Below are 17,238 nucleotides of genomic sequence, written 5' to 3' on the forward strand. Positions count from 1 at the left end.
GAATGACCACGTATCATGTCATACAGGCAGCAAGGCTACAGATGTCTGCGGAGACACCTTGCGAGAGTGGAGGCACATGATATGGGCTTCCGCGATTGTTGATTTGAAGTCGGCATAACTACAGGTGCATGTGGCTGAGAAATTATGGAAGTACCAGCTTGTCAGGTATAAGGGCCGGATGTACTGTCTGACCAGGTTGGGGTTCAGGCTGAATTCAGCGCCAAAGATTATAGCAACAATTCTCAAGGCCATCCTGGGAAAGGTGGACAGAGTAAAAAGGGCCACCAATTCGTACATCGATGACATTCTGGTGGATGAAACCGTAATGCCAGCAACGGAGGTCATAAGCCACCTGAAGAGTTTGGGACTGATCGCCAAGCCACCAGAGGCAATGGAGGGAGGTGCTGCACTGGGCCTGAAGCTATGGAGAGACAAGGCCGGCGCGTTGGTGTTCCGGCGAGGGAATGAGGTCCCTGAACTGGGCGCCAGCATGAGTAGACGGGAACTGTTCTCTGTGTGTGGGAAGCTGGTGGGACACTACCCGATTGCAGGTTGGCTCCAGACAGCATGTAGTTTCATCAAGAGATGAGCCGAAGGAGTGAAGTGGAATGATAGAGTGGGGGAGAAGACGATCGACATGATACAGGAAGTCTTGGTCAGAGTAGGAGCAGAGGACCCAGTGAGGGCAGCTGGTATGTTCCCAAATCAAAGAGTGGGATTGTATGGTGTGACGCCAGTAGCATCGCAATAGGGGTTGTCTTAGAAGTGGGGGGTGTCATAGTGGAAGATGCAGCCTGGCTCAGGAAGACAGATGACTGCAATCATATCAATGTGGCGGAGTTGGATGCCATGTTGAAGGGCGTCAACCTAGCCTTGAAGTGGGGGTTGCATACCATAGAAATCAGGACTGATTCAGCCACTGTACTTGGTTGGGTGACAGCAGTCATCACCAATGAGCGGAGGGTGCAGACCAAAGGGGCTGCAGAGATGCTGGTAAAGCATCGATTGGGAATACTGCGTGAACTAACCACTGAGTTCAATCTGAAGCTGAGCGTGATCTTTGTGCCTTCCGATAGGAACAGGGCAGACGTCCTGACCAGGGTAAAGCGAGCCTGTTTGTATTTCTTCTTCTCCTTCTGTTGTCCTCTTCATCCGTCACATTACATATACATACAGACACAATATATATATATGTACATAATACATAAATATATATGCATGCATGTATGTATGTATGCATGCATGTATGTATGTGAGATAATAGTTTCACTTTAATACTTTTAGTAATAATAGCAAAACTATAAAACTGAAAGTATCTCACATAACAATAGAGAGATGTTATTGTTTCACTTCTGACACGTAACACTGAAACGGTATAAGAAATAAAAGATTGCTCTGGGCTCACATTAGGCAAGAAGTTGAAATTTTTTTGGTCCATGACACTGCATGGACCCTAAGTAAGACATGTGTAAAATTTGAATCAAATCAGTTGGGTAGTTCTTGAGTTGTAGGGATTCACACAGATAGACAGACACACATACTCATCTTTATATTTGTAAACATTAACCAATTTGGCTGGTATTTCTAGAAAGTCCTGCTACCACTGAACAGTTATTTGCGAATAGCTGTAATGTGGTAGCAGTGTGTGCTACACTAACCCTAACCAGTGTACACAGTAAAACATCTGATTAAAAACCATCAAGAATTTGCAAACATTATTGTCGGGCCCCTCGTATCATTAATAATATCTGATACAAGTTACTGCCCCTTGTATCGTCTCGCATCCCTATATATAAAAGGCAGTTTGCCTGTCTGTCTGTGTGTTTGTCAGGTTGTACCCTCACCCTGACCATGGCTTTCAACCGATTCTGATGAAACTTGACACACACATAGCCCAATGTCATAATTCAAAACTAACGCAGCGAAAATTTTAAAAAGTTCCCCCAGTTCTGAAAAAATTTGATAGATTCGACATGGGGTCGAGAATCTAAGCTTATCGTATGCAACACATTTTCCGTTGTAGTTTTCGCAACTTGCAATCGATTTTCACCAAACTCATGGTGAAGCTTAATGTTACCCTAAGGAACTTAATTCTGACGTTAGTTTTCCATGCAATACCTTACCATCAGAAAAAAATCGATAAAATCATGCCATTTTGGGAAATCGCGTTCAAATTCAAGATGACATATTTTCGACAATATTTATAACAAATTGGCAGGAATTTTTTTTTTGAAATTCACAGCGAGCATCATGTCTGCTCCAAGGAGCTATATGGCCCTTTTGATTCCAATAGGATACGTTATTACTGGAAAAAAATTGGTTAATTACATCATATGTGGCACACATAGCAAACCGATTTTTCTGCAATATTTTTTGAAAGTTCACATAGATTTTCCCTACACCGATGTTGGACATCAAGTTTGCATTAAATGTCAAACTAACGACCTTTTGTCAATGCAGTTAACAAGTATTGGGAGAAATCGACAAAACCATATCACTTTGAGACCAACCATGCGAACCCTACAAAACTGACTTTTGTTAAATAGTTGGCGGATTTCACGCACACATGCGCCTTCGTTCCCTAGAGGGAAAGGACTAGATCGGGATTAGTCGTTACCTACTAGAGGCTCCTGAGCCCCCTTTCGCTAGACTTAAGTTAGGATTAGGTAGCGCTTAGCTGTGGTCCGAACCCAACTTGGGTTAGGGGGGGAGTCAAAAGGGCCAGCATGTGCAACCTTATTACCGCTGCCGGTCAAACTCCCAACCCATGCGTTCCCGTTGTGACACTGATCCCACAGAACTGGGTTGGGTGTGCTAAACAAAACCAGAAAATGCACTTTGACTGTCATAGATTTTCTTCATGCATGCAAGGGAACAATGCCTAAATGCCTTTTAGGCTTCATTTTACAAAATAACAGTTCAATGAGTACAAAAAAGGGTAAAAAGGTAAAGGGCATTGCTTATCGACAAAGTTTCTTACATACCCGGGCAACGCCAGGCTATGCTGTTAGTTTGTTTATATTAGCGAGTGCCCGTTTTCCGTGTTTTATTTTTTAGTATAAAATATTTAAAAATAGATGAATCTTTGTAATTTTTTGCATACTTTGTTTATTTTGGATATATTTCCTATTTTCATAATTTTTTTAGAAATTAGGCGTCATTTTCTTGGAGACGTGCGCTTCTAAAGAAGTGCCAAAAATTGTACATATAATGTTGCATAGACATGGTGGGTTCAAATCCTAGGTAAATTGTGAATAGTCTATTTATGTTCAGGGCACGGAATTTCGAGGAAAAAAATTATAAAACATGTCCTAGGTCAAAGAGAGCACACATGTCAAATTTGGTGAAATTCGGTTGAAAATTGTAGGAGTAGAAGTGGTTCACACAACATGCAGACAACTTGCCTTTTGATATAAGACTAGTAGGTGTACCCGGCGATGCCAGGGACTGTTTCTTAAGTATGCATGGTCAACGCAGTCTCTCATGAAGTAGAGCTGAAGAAACTGATGTGAGGCAGTGTCATGCGGCTGCAGGAATCAGTTCTATGGTAAATCTGACCCTGCACTTTAAAGGAAGGCAAAATTGCTCATCTCGTATGATTTAGCGCCGAAGGAAGTCATTTGGAATGCGCAGTTGTAGGCACGTATCCACTTAAGAAAGTCATGAGAATAAGGAGACGCCCCTGTCAAAAAATCAGTCAAAAGGGGTGGAAGATCTTGTAGAAGAAGTACTGTAATCCTACAAGTACTGTAATTAGAGCAGCACATGCCGCGAGTTTCTCCAGGCCACTTTTTAGCTCCACAAAATTGTCAGATTGTGGACATGCAGCCTATTTGAACAACTGTAGTCAATTGTAGGATCATAGTTGAATACTGTCATTGACCAACGTGAGGAGCATGGCTTTGAGTATGAACGTTGTGCAGACCTTCGCTGAGTTGTAGCCTCCAGTCATTATTGTCTTTCCCCTGTAGTCTCCGTAGCATGTGCAGCAGCATCTCTTGTAAGTTGAACTTCACATTGCACTGCAGCTCACATAGCAGCAGTTGAGGAAGCATCTCTTGTAAGTCAAACTGCATGCTGTGCTGCAGTCTCAGCAGCTTGTGCAGCAGCAGTTGAGGAAGCATCTCTTGTAAGTTGACCTGTGTGTTGTGCTGCAGTCTCTGAAGCTCATGCAGCAGCAGTAGAGAAAGCATTTCTTGTTCGGCGTGCTGAACATTGCTCGTTGCTCTGGGTGGCTTGTTATGCAGCAATACATGCTAACTGATCACAATGCTGCTCTTTACTTTCCCTTCGTCACGCTGAAGCCATCCTAAGTGCATTGAGAGAGTTCCTCCTGGCAGATTCATTTGCATGCATACGTTTACTTTTCTTTGCAGCATTTGTTTGCCAACCTATATTGGATCTTTTTCATCAAGGCAGGGTGGAGACTAATCAGTTTATGCAATAGAAAAAGTCCTAAGGAAAAAGCAGTGAATGTGTAGCACCCAAAAACTAGTAAAATGTAGTTGGCAAAAATGTTAATCAAACAGACTGAATTAAGGATTTTTAATTTTGGGTAAGAGTTTTGAAGTGGCTAGTTAAAGTTGGAATAATTATATGAAAAAGAGCCCTCACGTGAAAACAGAGGCAAATTGTAACTCGCAAATGAATACTGCTGGCAGTACTGTGCAAGCAGTCGATAAGAGCTCGCCATAGCTGACAAAGTAAAGTAATGATTTTTTCCAGCTGGACGTGTGTCACATTTTTTTTGCTGGCTCAAGCCAAATCCTTGGCGAATTGAGAGTAGTCTATTTATGTTAGGGGTGCAGAAATTCAAGGAAAAAATAATAAGAAAAAGCATCCTAAGTCAAGAGAGCACACATGTCAAATTTGGTGAAATTTGTTTGAAAATTGTAGGAGTAGAAGTGGTTCACACAACACACACACACACACAGACAGACAGACAACTTGCCTTTTAATATATGAGATCAAACACATACTGTTTCATAGACATGGTGGGTTCAAATCTTAGGCAAATTGAGAGAAAAATCGTCCTAAATCAAAGAGAGAACACATGCCAAATTTGGTGAAATTCAGTTGAAAATTGTAGGAGTAGAAGTGATTCACACAACACAGACAACTTGTCTTTTAATATATATATATATATATATATATATAGGGAGTTCTGATAAGGAAGCCATGCTAACCGTAAGATAATACAGTATATATATGTAAATGTCAAAAGATGAAATGAGTGCTCAACGCTGCATTGGTGGATATATAATTTCTTTATTTGTGAATAAAGGCTACCATTGGTTTCATGGTAAAAAAAAAAGTAGGAAAAATATCCTCGTATCTTTTCAAGCTGACCACGTAGAGAAAGGTGTTCGCTTCCATTTTAGAAAACAGTATCACTTCGTTCACAGGATTTCTTGTAATCTCGCATAAATAAAACAATGAATCAAGGGACATTACTCTTGAGTGGCATCTTTTATATGTTTGTCTTCTTTGGATGTCTTTTTATTAAATGTTTTTTTGTGATTAATTTGTTTGCATTATTTTGCGTTATTTGTTTTTGTTCAGAGCATCGTGTTCTTGCATGTTGAGGTAGTTCGTCACTGAGGCATAGTTCTTCTTTGTGTGCTATGTGCGTTTACGTTTAAGAAAGGGGCTATCCTGTTAGGGTTACCCACGTTTATAGGAGCTCTTTTTTTTTTAATATTTGGGTGTAAAATATTGCTTGTGTATGCAGGGAGAGAAGGTTTCATCCCCAATAATTAAGATGTTATCTGTTGATTGTATGATGTTGAATTTTTCAATAATACAAAATTTACTATTATCTTGAATATGTGAACCCTGTATTACTGAAAAATTAAACATTATACTACAATCAACAGATAACATCACAAAGAAGAAATATGCCCCAATGATGAATTACCTGAACATACAAGAACACCATGCCCAGAACAAAAACAAATTATGCAAATTAATCAGAAAAAAAAAAGCCAAAAGATAAATCCAAGGGACACAAATGTCCAAAAGCTAACACTCAAGAGTAACGTCCCTTGATTCAATGTGTTATTTAGATGAAATTATGAGAAATTCCGTGAACCAAGCAAGGCTATTTTCCAAAATGGAGGTGAACACCTTTCTCCATGTGATCGGCTTGAAAAATTGTCAAGAGACGAGAATATTTTCCTACTTTTCTTTCCATGAAACCAATGGTAGCCTTAATTCACCAATAAAGAAATTATATATATATAGAATGGTTGTATACTGTCAATCTAACACGAACGTGACAGTACACCACCGCAGTTACAAGGGAATATAAGTTCAGAGGATCATTGTCCTTCATCGGCCTAGAGTAGCAGACACCGGTCGGCTGGTGATATTTGTCTCGACTTCGTAATTGTATATATCTATAATTCAGTGAAGTCTATTCACTGATTATCAAAATAAGAAATACTGAATTTCTAAATCTCTCATAGAGACATGTACGGTGGTGGGATCACGTGTTTCAGGATCATTGTCCTTCATCGGCCTAGAAGTCAAGACAAATATCACCAGCCGACCGGTGTCTGCTACTCTAGGCTGATGAAGGACAATGATCCTCTGAACTTATATTCCCTTGTAACTGCTCCTCCTACAAATAACTCAACCATAATTAGATTTCCAAATGACTTGTATTCAGCAATGTCTTTATTTGCAGATGGTAAAGACTAACAAGCTGTCATCTTGATATATAAATCAAAAACACTTCACTCCACTCTTGAATTACTTTATTTCTAATATGCTTTCACAATGATATTACAAGCATGGTCCTTTCCCTGGCCCTTTGCATTGTAACTGATCTATATTCTTCCAACTTTGTAGTAGCCCATGTCTCATTTACGTAGAAGAGAGCAGGTAGAATGGTATTACTGAAGAGATTGGTATGTAGAGTCTTATTCAGCTTTACTTTGAGTACTCTTTTCTGAAGGTAAATGCCTTCCATCCTGCCCTTATGTTTCTCAAGGATTCAGCATCCATGTCTCAGCATATATTTACTCTGTCCCAAGTATATGTATTCCTTTACTTCCTTGATGTCAATGCTTCCTACCTCTATTTGGTTTTGTGCTGTGTTTTCAAATGGCATATATTTTGTTTTCATGCAGTTCATTTTAAGGTCTACAAACACACACATAAAAGCAAATATATATAAATCCATATGCATACAAGTGTTCTAGTGCATGTATAGGTATATTCTTCTATCAGGTCATTAAGAATGAAGTGTCCAATTTTCTTATGCCCCAAGTTTGACAGTCATTAACTCTAATATTTTATCTTGACAATTCTTTGTTTTACAACATTGAAGAGTTACATCATCACTTTTTGAAATGCAGTTCACAGTGTTTGATTATATTGTGAGTTTTCTCTTGTAAATCAATTTTTGTGAACCCATGGACAGATCAAAAATTCATGTTGTTTATGAATATGAGTTCCGTCGTGGAACCAATGCATCCCAGACAGCTCAAAACAGCAATTAGATGTTTGGCAAAGATGTGGTGAACGAGCACACTGTATGTCAATGGTTTGAGAAGTTCTGGTCTGGAGACTTTACTCTTGAAAATCATCCCTGTGGTAGACCTGAGACCAAGGTGGATAATGATGAGCTGGAAACTGTAGGCGAAGCAGGTACATCTCAAACTATGTGTGAGTTAGTAGCAAGGTTTGATGTTTCGATTCCAGAAAACCAGTGTAGGAGTGAAAATGGGCCTATTTAAGCGTAAACAAGCATACTTGCTACAGATTTAAATACTTCATGACAATGAATGAAACAAACAAAAAAATAAAAGATATGTGCTATTAGTTATTTTGTTTACGTTTTAATTTTTTTTACCATTGGCTAATCTATTTTTAATGAGCCCAGCCATTGAAGACAATATAAATTTCTGTAAACAAGTGAAATCTATATAAATTTAACATGAAAGTAGCTTACCCAATATCAGCCCCAGCCAAGAAACAGCCAGGTTTCCCAGACATTAGAACAACACTTTTAATTTGATCATTGCTCCAGATTTCCTCCATGATTCCTACAATCTCACGTTGTAGAGGCTTTGATAAAGTATTTACCTACAATATATACAGCATATGTACAAAGTTGAATGCTATCATGACCAAAGAAAGACAAGACAAAATAAACAACAGACAAATTTTACATTTGCTTTATATACTAAAACTATATCAATATGTATGAATGCATGTATCTATAGTTTTATAAAAATATAAAAATTAGTGAGAGACAGTATTAATGAACAAGAGTGCATTTTACACCAAAAGCAAATATGATGGATTCTTTCAAAGTAACTACTGCAGTATAGTTTGTTCTAACAGAACAACCACATTTAAGTAGGGGGCTGTATTTTTATGTAAATATATACATCAGTGCATGCTTGTAAGTGGGTGTCTACACCAAATTGTAAGTGTATATCTATCAGTGTGCAAGATTCTGACTGAATGTTGTAGAAAATATAAGAAAGAATGTTGACGTGTGCAGGAGACACAAACAATGATTACGTGTCTTCCTTTAGCACTTTCAAAAATGGTAATTATGCATGTAATTTTGTAACTTTGAATCTCACCATTCTTTTTATTCCTCTGAAGTCAATAAAATAAGCCTGATTAAAACTTAGAAATGTGAAGCACCAAACTAAATACAGATCTTTTCCATTTATATTATTACAGATGGTACAAATGTATGAAATAATAACACTGTGCAACATGATTCTTGTCCTTGGATAGCAACTATTATTTCCTACTTGCTTACCCCTATAAAGTATGAAAAATGGCTGATATTTCCTTCAAATGTTGCTTTTATTACATTTATTCAAACCCTGAAGAATCCCTCTCAACACATGGCTATGATACTCCTCCACTACTACTGCTCATGATCAGAGATGCACATATTGTCAGCCACTAAGGGGCATGCTCAAGTGGTTACGGTCAAGCAACTGACAAGCAAATCTGGCATTGAACCAGACATTTGATATAATGATATTTATGCTTCAGCAACCCAACACTGAATCTTTCTAAAATGTAGTGGAAAATAATTCAGTTTCAAAACTTGATGTCCAAGTCACAAAAGTAAAGTATGAAGGGAATAGTAGTCATTTCCTTTGATTTCTAGATAGAAGTAAATAGGAAATAACACTTACTAATCAAAAACAGAAAAAAATTAAGTTTTGATACAGTGTAATATATAGGGTTTCTAGCATGAACACAAGGCCATGTTTTGTGATGCTTTATTTCAATAATTAAAAATCAAAAAAATGAAAGGCAAAGTATATTTTGGCAGGATTTGAGCTCACAACATTAAGTGCCAGTACTATATCACAGAAAGTATTTTGTATGCATTCTACTAATTTTGCCAATTTACAGCCCTTGAAATATTATTTCAGGGACTGTAGATTGCACAAGACCATAAAATATACATGGTTAAATAATCCTTAATAATGTGTGGTACTTCCTAGATGAGACTTAATTATTTCAGTGTTCTATTGATTAACAACAACACAGTGAGCTGGCAGAATTGTTAGCACACTGGGCACCCCATATTTCAGGCCTTGTGCCTTTAGTAGAAAGGATTATTATTATTATTAAGGCAACAATCTGGCAGAATTGTTAGCATGCCAGACAAAATGCTTAGCGGTATTTTGTGCACCTTTATGTTCTGAGTTCAAATTCCACCAAAGTTGACTTTGCCTTTCATCCTTTTGGGGTTGATAAAATAAGTACCAGTTGAATACTGATTTTGATGTAATCAGCTTACACCCTTCCCCTGAACTTGCTAGCCTTGTGCAAAGTTTGAAACTATTATTATTATTATTGCTGTTGCTGCGGCGGTGGCAGCAGCAATGATGACGATGACTACTACTACTACTTCATAGTCACCTTTGAATCTGGAGAGTTCATCTTGACAACTGCAACATCATTTTTCACTTCATAGTTTACATGAACTCGAGCTGAAAAAAATAAATAAAGGAAAGATAAGTTTTATTAAATGGAAATATTTCTTATACAGACACAAGTGTTCATATTTATAATTAAAAACATAACTTTCTCAAGTATCCAAGGATTTATAAAGGAAGTGATGCTGAACCTTGATTTCCATACTGGCACTCTGATAGGAGACATATCAATCTTTGGATAAAATTGTCTATTGCAGGTAACAGGATTTTCTAGAAAAACCTATTACTTATTATTCTTACCTAGATGAGCGAAAACAACCAGCAGCAGATTTGAAATTATGACCCATAACCATCAAGTCCCAAAACTTATCTTCTGGCCATTTTATCTTAGATTTGAGGGTAAAGAAAACGAATATTCATGCCTTCATCAAAAGTATTAACAATGTCAGTAAACTTAATTACATCATTGAATTAACTGCTAACTTTGACTTCTCGTAGATAGGCACTCAGTTGTAGTGTATTGGCTATTCACTAGTTGTTGTTACAAATACTAATCATTATTTCAAATATGGATTGTGCAGCAGCATTGGTGATGCTAACCAAAGAAAAGAATCAAGTGTTTTAGTTTGATGTTCAGGAAAAATGGAAGAAATCAGTGACATTTCAAGCCTATGTTCTTCTACAGAAAGGAAAGAGGAGAGAAAACAGATGAGGAGAAAAAAAATGTTTGGATCAATGGTTGCATTTGTTGACTTGACCGGGAGGATGGAAGTGGTCAATTTTATAACCACAGAGACATGCCTTACTTACAACACACAGAGAAAAAGGGAAATTACCAATCAATTAGTTTAATCTTAAATATACGAATGTACACACGTATATATACATATGAATGTGTGTATACACACACACACATATACATAAACATATATGGATGCTCGTATTGAACAGTAAGAATAAGTGCTCAACATCATATTAATGGATAAATATTCTTTATTCATGGATTAACAAGGCAACCAATGGTTTCATGCGGAGAGACATCTACAATTATTCAAGTGAGCCATTTGGAAATGGTACTCATCACCATTTTGGAGAAGAGAACCAAAATGAAAACATGTACCAACATTTACAAGAGGTTTGCTTGAATAATTGTAGAGATCTCCCTCTTTCCACAAGAACATTGGTCACCTTGTTAACCAACACAGTATACACACACACACATATGTAAGTGTATATTTGTATGCGTGTGTGTGTATGCATATATATATCTGTATGTCTTTGACCACTTCCATCCTCCCGGGCAATTCAACAAGTGCAACCATTGATCCAAACATATTTTTTTTCCCTATGTTTTTCCTCTCCTCATTCCTTTCTGTAGAAGAGCATAAGCTTGAAATGTCAAAGATTTCTTCCATTTTTCCTGAACATCAAACTAAAACACTTTGGTTGTTGTTCCCTTACCTGTCTCTGTCTTTTTGTATAATCTTGAACCACACACACACATGCATGGTTTGCCACTGCTGCAAATTATATCATCAAGGGAGAGAGAATATCTTCTCAGACAAGTTTCAAGATCCTGCATATTTAATTCTTAACTTAGACATCTTTCGATTCTTTTTTTTTTTTACAAAATAAAACCCTTAATTTTTTTGTTTTTCTTGTAGCCTTGGTAACCACAAACAGCACTATTTCCCATTTCTTGGTAGTCCTCAGTGCAGTGCAAATCCAGACACAAGTTAATTATGTTATATTCAATACCCACAAACACACACAAAGAAAATAAGATGGCAGAGGAATAAACAATTACCTTATGAACTTCATTAGCTTACAGCTGTTTCTGCTATAGGATGTAGTGGAGTCATAGTTGAGTGATTGAGTAACATCATATGTGTGTGTGTGTATAAATACACACACAGAGACATATGTTTCTATACGATTGTATGTATGTAGTCATAAGAGGAATTAAATGCAGTGTGCAAGAGAGGAGACTGTGCAGATTTGGTTATATGGTGTGTATGAACGAGGACAGTTGCATGAAAAAATGCTGATCAGTTAAAGTGGATAGAACTTGTGGAAGAGGGAGACCAAGAACGACATGGGACGAAGTACTGAAAGCCAATCTCAAGGCACTGAGCCTTATAAAGAAGATGACAAAGGACCGACATATTTGACTCCACACTGTACTCAAGAAGACCTATCCACAATAGCAGAATTGATATCCTAAACTCCCTTGGTTGATGCATGTCTGTAAGGGGCTCTACCCAATGCCCACCAACATCCTCTCTGCCCCATCAAGCATTTCCCTCCACTTATCATCCCTAACACCCATCACTTTTCTATCCCCCAAGAGCAGAACAGATAAATACTACAACTGCCAGCTTTCTCAATTATCTTATTCCCCACCCTGAACTACTTCCATTTCTCATTATTTTCCACCAGCTGCTGTCTCCACCAATCACCTCCTTTCTGTGCCTTCTCTCCCCTGTGTTGTTCTCCATCATTAACACCTCGCTTATCTGCTATCACCCTCAATGCCCTGTCATATCTACTATAACCCCTGCCCCTGAGCCTCACCTATATTTCACTCCATCATTTGCCTCAGTCACCTACATCCTGCCCACTCATCCAGTTCAAACCTCTGTATCACCTCACTTATTCTCACTACCCTGAATGTCCATCAATGGTACGTCACAACACACATGCACCACCATCTATCCCATTATTGCTCACTTTATCTTACTATCCAACTCACCCACTCTCTTTATCTTACCCTCTAACTCAACCTCCTTTCTTTTGCAGCTGGAATATCTATGTAGCTTACTCTACAGCAAGATACCAACCCCTATCCCTCTATACTTACACATCAACTGGCAGAAAGCCACCACCACCCTCACGACTACTCCCTCCTCTCAGCCGAAGGGTTTTTTTGTCTTGCATGTTACTTGGTGACACTGTCAATGCTGGTGCCATGTAAAAAGTACCCAGTACACTCTGTAAAGTAGTTGGCATTAGGAAGGGCATCCAGCCATAGAAACTAAGCCAAAACAGAGCTTGGTGCAGTACCAGTCAAACTGTCCACCCAATGTCAGCATGGAAAACGGGTGATGAGATGTCTGTGTGTGTGTGTATATATATATAGAGAGAGATAGATACATACATACATACATAAACATACATATACACACACACATACATCATACATGTACATGGATACATACACACATATCTACATACATAAGCACATATGTACATACATATATATGTACACACATACCCACCACAAGTGAGCAAACAAACTCAAGAAGGTGGAACTCAACAGATTTGGTAGGAGTTACATATATTTTTATTAACAATTTGAATTAGTTCCATATGACTTAAAGTTTTATGAGCATGTAGGACTGCATCCATCTCATCAGAAATCAGGATTTTTAATGCGGATATATCCCAATGTGCCCATGAAACTTCAAGCCATGTGGAGCTGAGTCAAACTATTATTGATATACATATCTGTGTGTGTGTGTGTGTGTGTGTGTGTGTGTGTATATACACACACACACACACATATATATATATACATACATATATACACAGTAATCCCTCACCATATTGCGGTTCACCTATTGTGCACACAGTACATCACGGTTCACATGCACTCAGTACATCGCAGATTTTTCTGACTAACATATGTAAATTTATACCGCGGGTTTCTGCAGCCGATAGGCATTTATATTTTTTGAGATTTTAATGGTTTTTGTGGGAGGTTTTGGAACATAACACTTGTGATAGTCAAGGGATTACTGTATATATATATATATATCATCATCATCATCGTTTAATGTCCGCTTTCCGTGCTAGTACGGGTTGGACGGTTCGACCAGGGTCTGGGAAGCCAGGAGGCTGCACCAGGCTCCAGTCTGATCTGGCAGTGTTTCTACAGCTGGATGCCCTTCCTAATGCCAACCACTCCGTGAGTGTAGTGGGTGCTTTTTACGTGCCACCGGCACAGGTGCCAGGGGAGGCTGGCAGCATCCACGATCAGTTGGTGCTTTTTACATGCCACTGGCACAGGTATCACAACTACTATTTCCATTTGATATTTATTTCAATGTTTATGTACTTGACTCAATAGGTCTCCTCAAGCACAGCAGGTCATGTGCCACCGGCACAGAAGCCAGTATGCTGTAGAATTTCTATTTTGGATATATTTGGGGTACTTAAGTGTACTCATGACTTAGTGTCTACTTCTTCCATGGGTACATGTATCTCATTTATTTCTTATCGTATTTACCGCTGACGACGAGAAAATTCTTTATGAATTAACTCAGAAATCGGGGCTGATTCAGTAATAACGGAATTTTTTTAGAAATTTCTGTTGGCTTACTTTGAGATGCGTGCTTATAGTGATGAATTATGTGGTTATTGACGATTTAAGTTTATTTTCGGCATATTTGGCACTGGAATTTTTTTTCTTTTGCCCTTGTTTATATATATATATATATATATATTTATGTGTATGTGTCTTTGTTTGTCCCCCACCACATTTGCTTGACAACCGATGTTGGTGTGTTTACATCCAATTTAGCAGTTCAGCAAAAGTAAACCAATAGAATAAGTACTAGGCTCTAAAACCCCTTAAGGCGGTGCTCCAGCACAGCCACAGTCAAATGACTGAAACAAGTAAAAGAATAAAAGAATATAAATGATATTCACTTACCTGCTTGAGCTGAACTTAAAGAAAAATGTCTCCATGAATGCATTCCTGAAATATAGAAGAAAAGTAATTAATAATAAATTATTCAGCTGTGAAAATTCAAACCTTATATACCACAGACAGCAGTTCAGTAAGTTTAATGTTTTTTCTTAATAACATTTCAGAGTTTTCTTTCATTCTTTCATTAGTTTCAGTCTCTGAGGCACCAACTTCAAAGGTTTTATTTGAGTTTGTTGATCTCAATACTCAGATAATAATTTTATTGACTTCATAAGAGAGAGAAGTGAAGTCCACTTCAGTCTGGGAATTTAAACAGTTTTATGTTATTTTGTATTTTTGTTGTGGATGAGCAGCCTTGGGTCAGCTCTGCTAGACATGTAGTTTTAATAGATTGGGTTGTCCGGAAAGTTTGTGCCAATTTATAGTAGCTTACCATTTGACTTATTTTAGAACATGGTTGAGTCCATAAAATAGGATTTTACTACACCTCCATTTAGAGCAAAGTTTAAGCTAACTTTTTATGGAAAAAGGTTTATGTTCCTATAAACTGTTTTAATTCTGTAACCCTTTAAAATGGAAGATAAGAAAGTTCATTTTCAGCACTTGATGCTTTTCTTTTTCTGTAAAGGGAAAAATGCCTCACAAGCAACCAAAGAAATATGTGCAGTTTACGGTGACATTTCTTTATCCAAAAGAACTGTACGGAAGTGGTTTGCAAGGTTCCAAGCTGGAGATTGTAGCATTATTGATAAAGAGTGATCAGACAGACCATCCACTACAGATGATGACCAAATCAAGTCATTAATTGAGAATAACCCTCATTGCACAACCCAAGAATTGGCAGAAAGCCTCAACCTATCAAAATCCATTGTTCATGAGTACCTAGTAAAGCTTGGGTACACAAATCGCTATGATGTTTGGGTACCACATGAGTTGAGTGAGAAGAACCTTTTGGATCACTTTTCCATCTTTGATTCGCTTTATAAACAGAATGGAAACGTGCCTTTTTTAAAGCAAATTGTGACAGGTGATGGATTATCTACCGAAATGTTCAGAGAAAGCGATCCTGGAGTAAGCGACATGAGCCACCCTTAGCCACTCGAAAGCAGGTCTTCACCCTAAAAATGTCTTGCTTTGTGTCTGGTGAGATTGGAAAGGAATTCTGTACTGTGAGGTTCTCCCAAGTAACCAGACAATTAATTCTGAGAAATACAGCACACAACTGGATGAGTTAAAAGCAGCAATTGAAGAGAAACATCCAGAATTGGCCAACAGGAAGGGTGTTGTGTTCCAACATGATAATGCAAGACCGCATGTTTCTTTGGGAACCAGACAAAAATTGCTGCAGCTCGGCTAGGATGTGTTACCTCACTCTCCATATTCACCAGACATTGATCCTTCAGATTTCCACTTATTCAGGTCTCTGCAGCATAGTCTTAATGGTAATAATTTCAATTCCTTGGATGACATAAAAAGATACCTTGATGAATTCTTTGCCATGAAACCACCTCAATTCTGGGAAGAGGGTATTTTCAAGCTAAAGGAAAGATGGAGGCACATTGTGCAACAAAATGGTTCATATTTGGTTGATTAAAAATGTAATGGCAAGTATTTATCGACCTTTTTCTTTCCTTTAAAAATCGGCATAAGGCAGCAAGCTGGCAGAACTGTTAGTATGACAGGCAAAATGCCAAATGGAATTTTGCCCATCTTTACATTCTGGGTTCAAATGCCACCAGGGGATCCTTTCAGGATCAATAAAATAAGTACCAGTTGAGCACTAGGGTCAATTTAATCAATTTAGCATCTCTCCCAAAATTGTTGGCTTTGTGCCAAAATTTGAAACCAATGTGTATAAATGAGATCACTTATATGATATACATGGCCTGGCCATCTGAGCTAATGTTTCATGAAGATGACTTAGCTTTAGCTTTCTCAGGTACTGCAATACTGGTGGCATAATTTGCCCATTTGAAACTCTTCAGTACTCAAGTTTCTTGAAGTCTTGATGGTACAGTGTCTATGTTTCACATCTAAAGTATAAGGCTGAAACAATGACAGCTTGAAACACTGTGTTTGGTTTGCTGGGACAGACTTCCAGAAGTGTCAATAGAGGATTTTTCAACCAGTCCAAACTCCATTTACAAAAACTGACTAATGTCACATAGATAACAACAATACATAGAGAACAATACCTCACCAGCTTGTGCACAAGGAGATGCAACAGTAAGTTAATAGATCCAAAGAGGTATATGGTTGCTTTGATTTGACCAACAACCAAAATGTTCATCCAACATACTCCTTCCAGACTGCACTCTCATTATCTCAAACACCCTCTCTAGCAAGAGGAAATTTCTTTTTAATGCAAAACAAGTCCAAGAAGGATGTAGAAAAGAAGATTTGTGTCTATAATATAACACAAGTTAAAAACTAATCTCAACTATTGTTTTATTACTGTTTAAGTAGCGTCCCACAAGTTAACCTCAACTACTTCAACTATTATGTCAAAGGAACAGATAAGATAACAAAGATCATGATAAACATTAATTTGGACAGAAATCTTGGTTTTTCTTTTTATCAGTTGTAAAAAAATGCTCTATT

General features: G+C 37.8%; 1 protein-coding gene across 3 annotated transcripts in view; it reads right to left on the reverse strand.

The window, feature by feature from the left end:
• Nucleotides 1-4,951: 4,951 nt before the first annotated feature.
• The window catches only part of LOC115227426 (trifunctional enzyme subunit alpha, mitochondrial), a 29,472-nt gene continuing 17,185 nt past the window's right edge, over nucleotides 4,952-17,238 (reverse strand). Inside the window, exons 2-5 of one of the 3 annotated variants that reach the window (XM_036498621.1) lie at nucleotides 14,641-14,685; nucleotides 9,910-9,980; nucleotides 7,958-8,091; nucleotides 4,952-5,033 (exon numbers count right to left, since the gene is read on the reverse strand). In XM_036498621.1, coding sequence (XP_036354514.1) covers nucleotides 4,955-5,033; nucleotides 7,958-8,091; nucleotides 9,910-9,980; nucleotides 14,641-14,685 — 329 coding nt within the window. In that variant the 3' untranslated portion in view covers nucleotides 4,952-4,954. Of the gene's footprint in view, nucleotides 5,034-6,587; nucleotides 6,620-6,818; nucleotides 7,147-7,957; nucleotides 8,092-9,909; nucleotides 9,981-14,640; nucleotides 14,686-17,238 lie in introns of those variants that run through there. The other 2 variants (XM_036498622.1, XM_029798260.2) reach the window with 2 other exon arrangements.

Source organism: Octopus sinensis, unplaced genomic scaffold (genome assembly GCF_006345805.1).
Source record: "Octopus sinensis unplaced genomic scaffold, ASM634580v1 Contig03084, whole genome shotgun sequence".
Taxonomy (NCBI): Eukaryota; Metazoa; Mollusca; class Cephalopoda; order Octopoda; family Octopodidae; genus Octopus; species Octopus sinensis.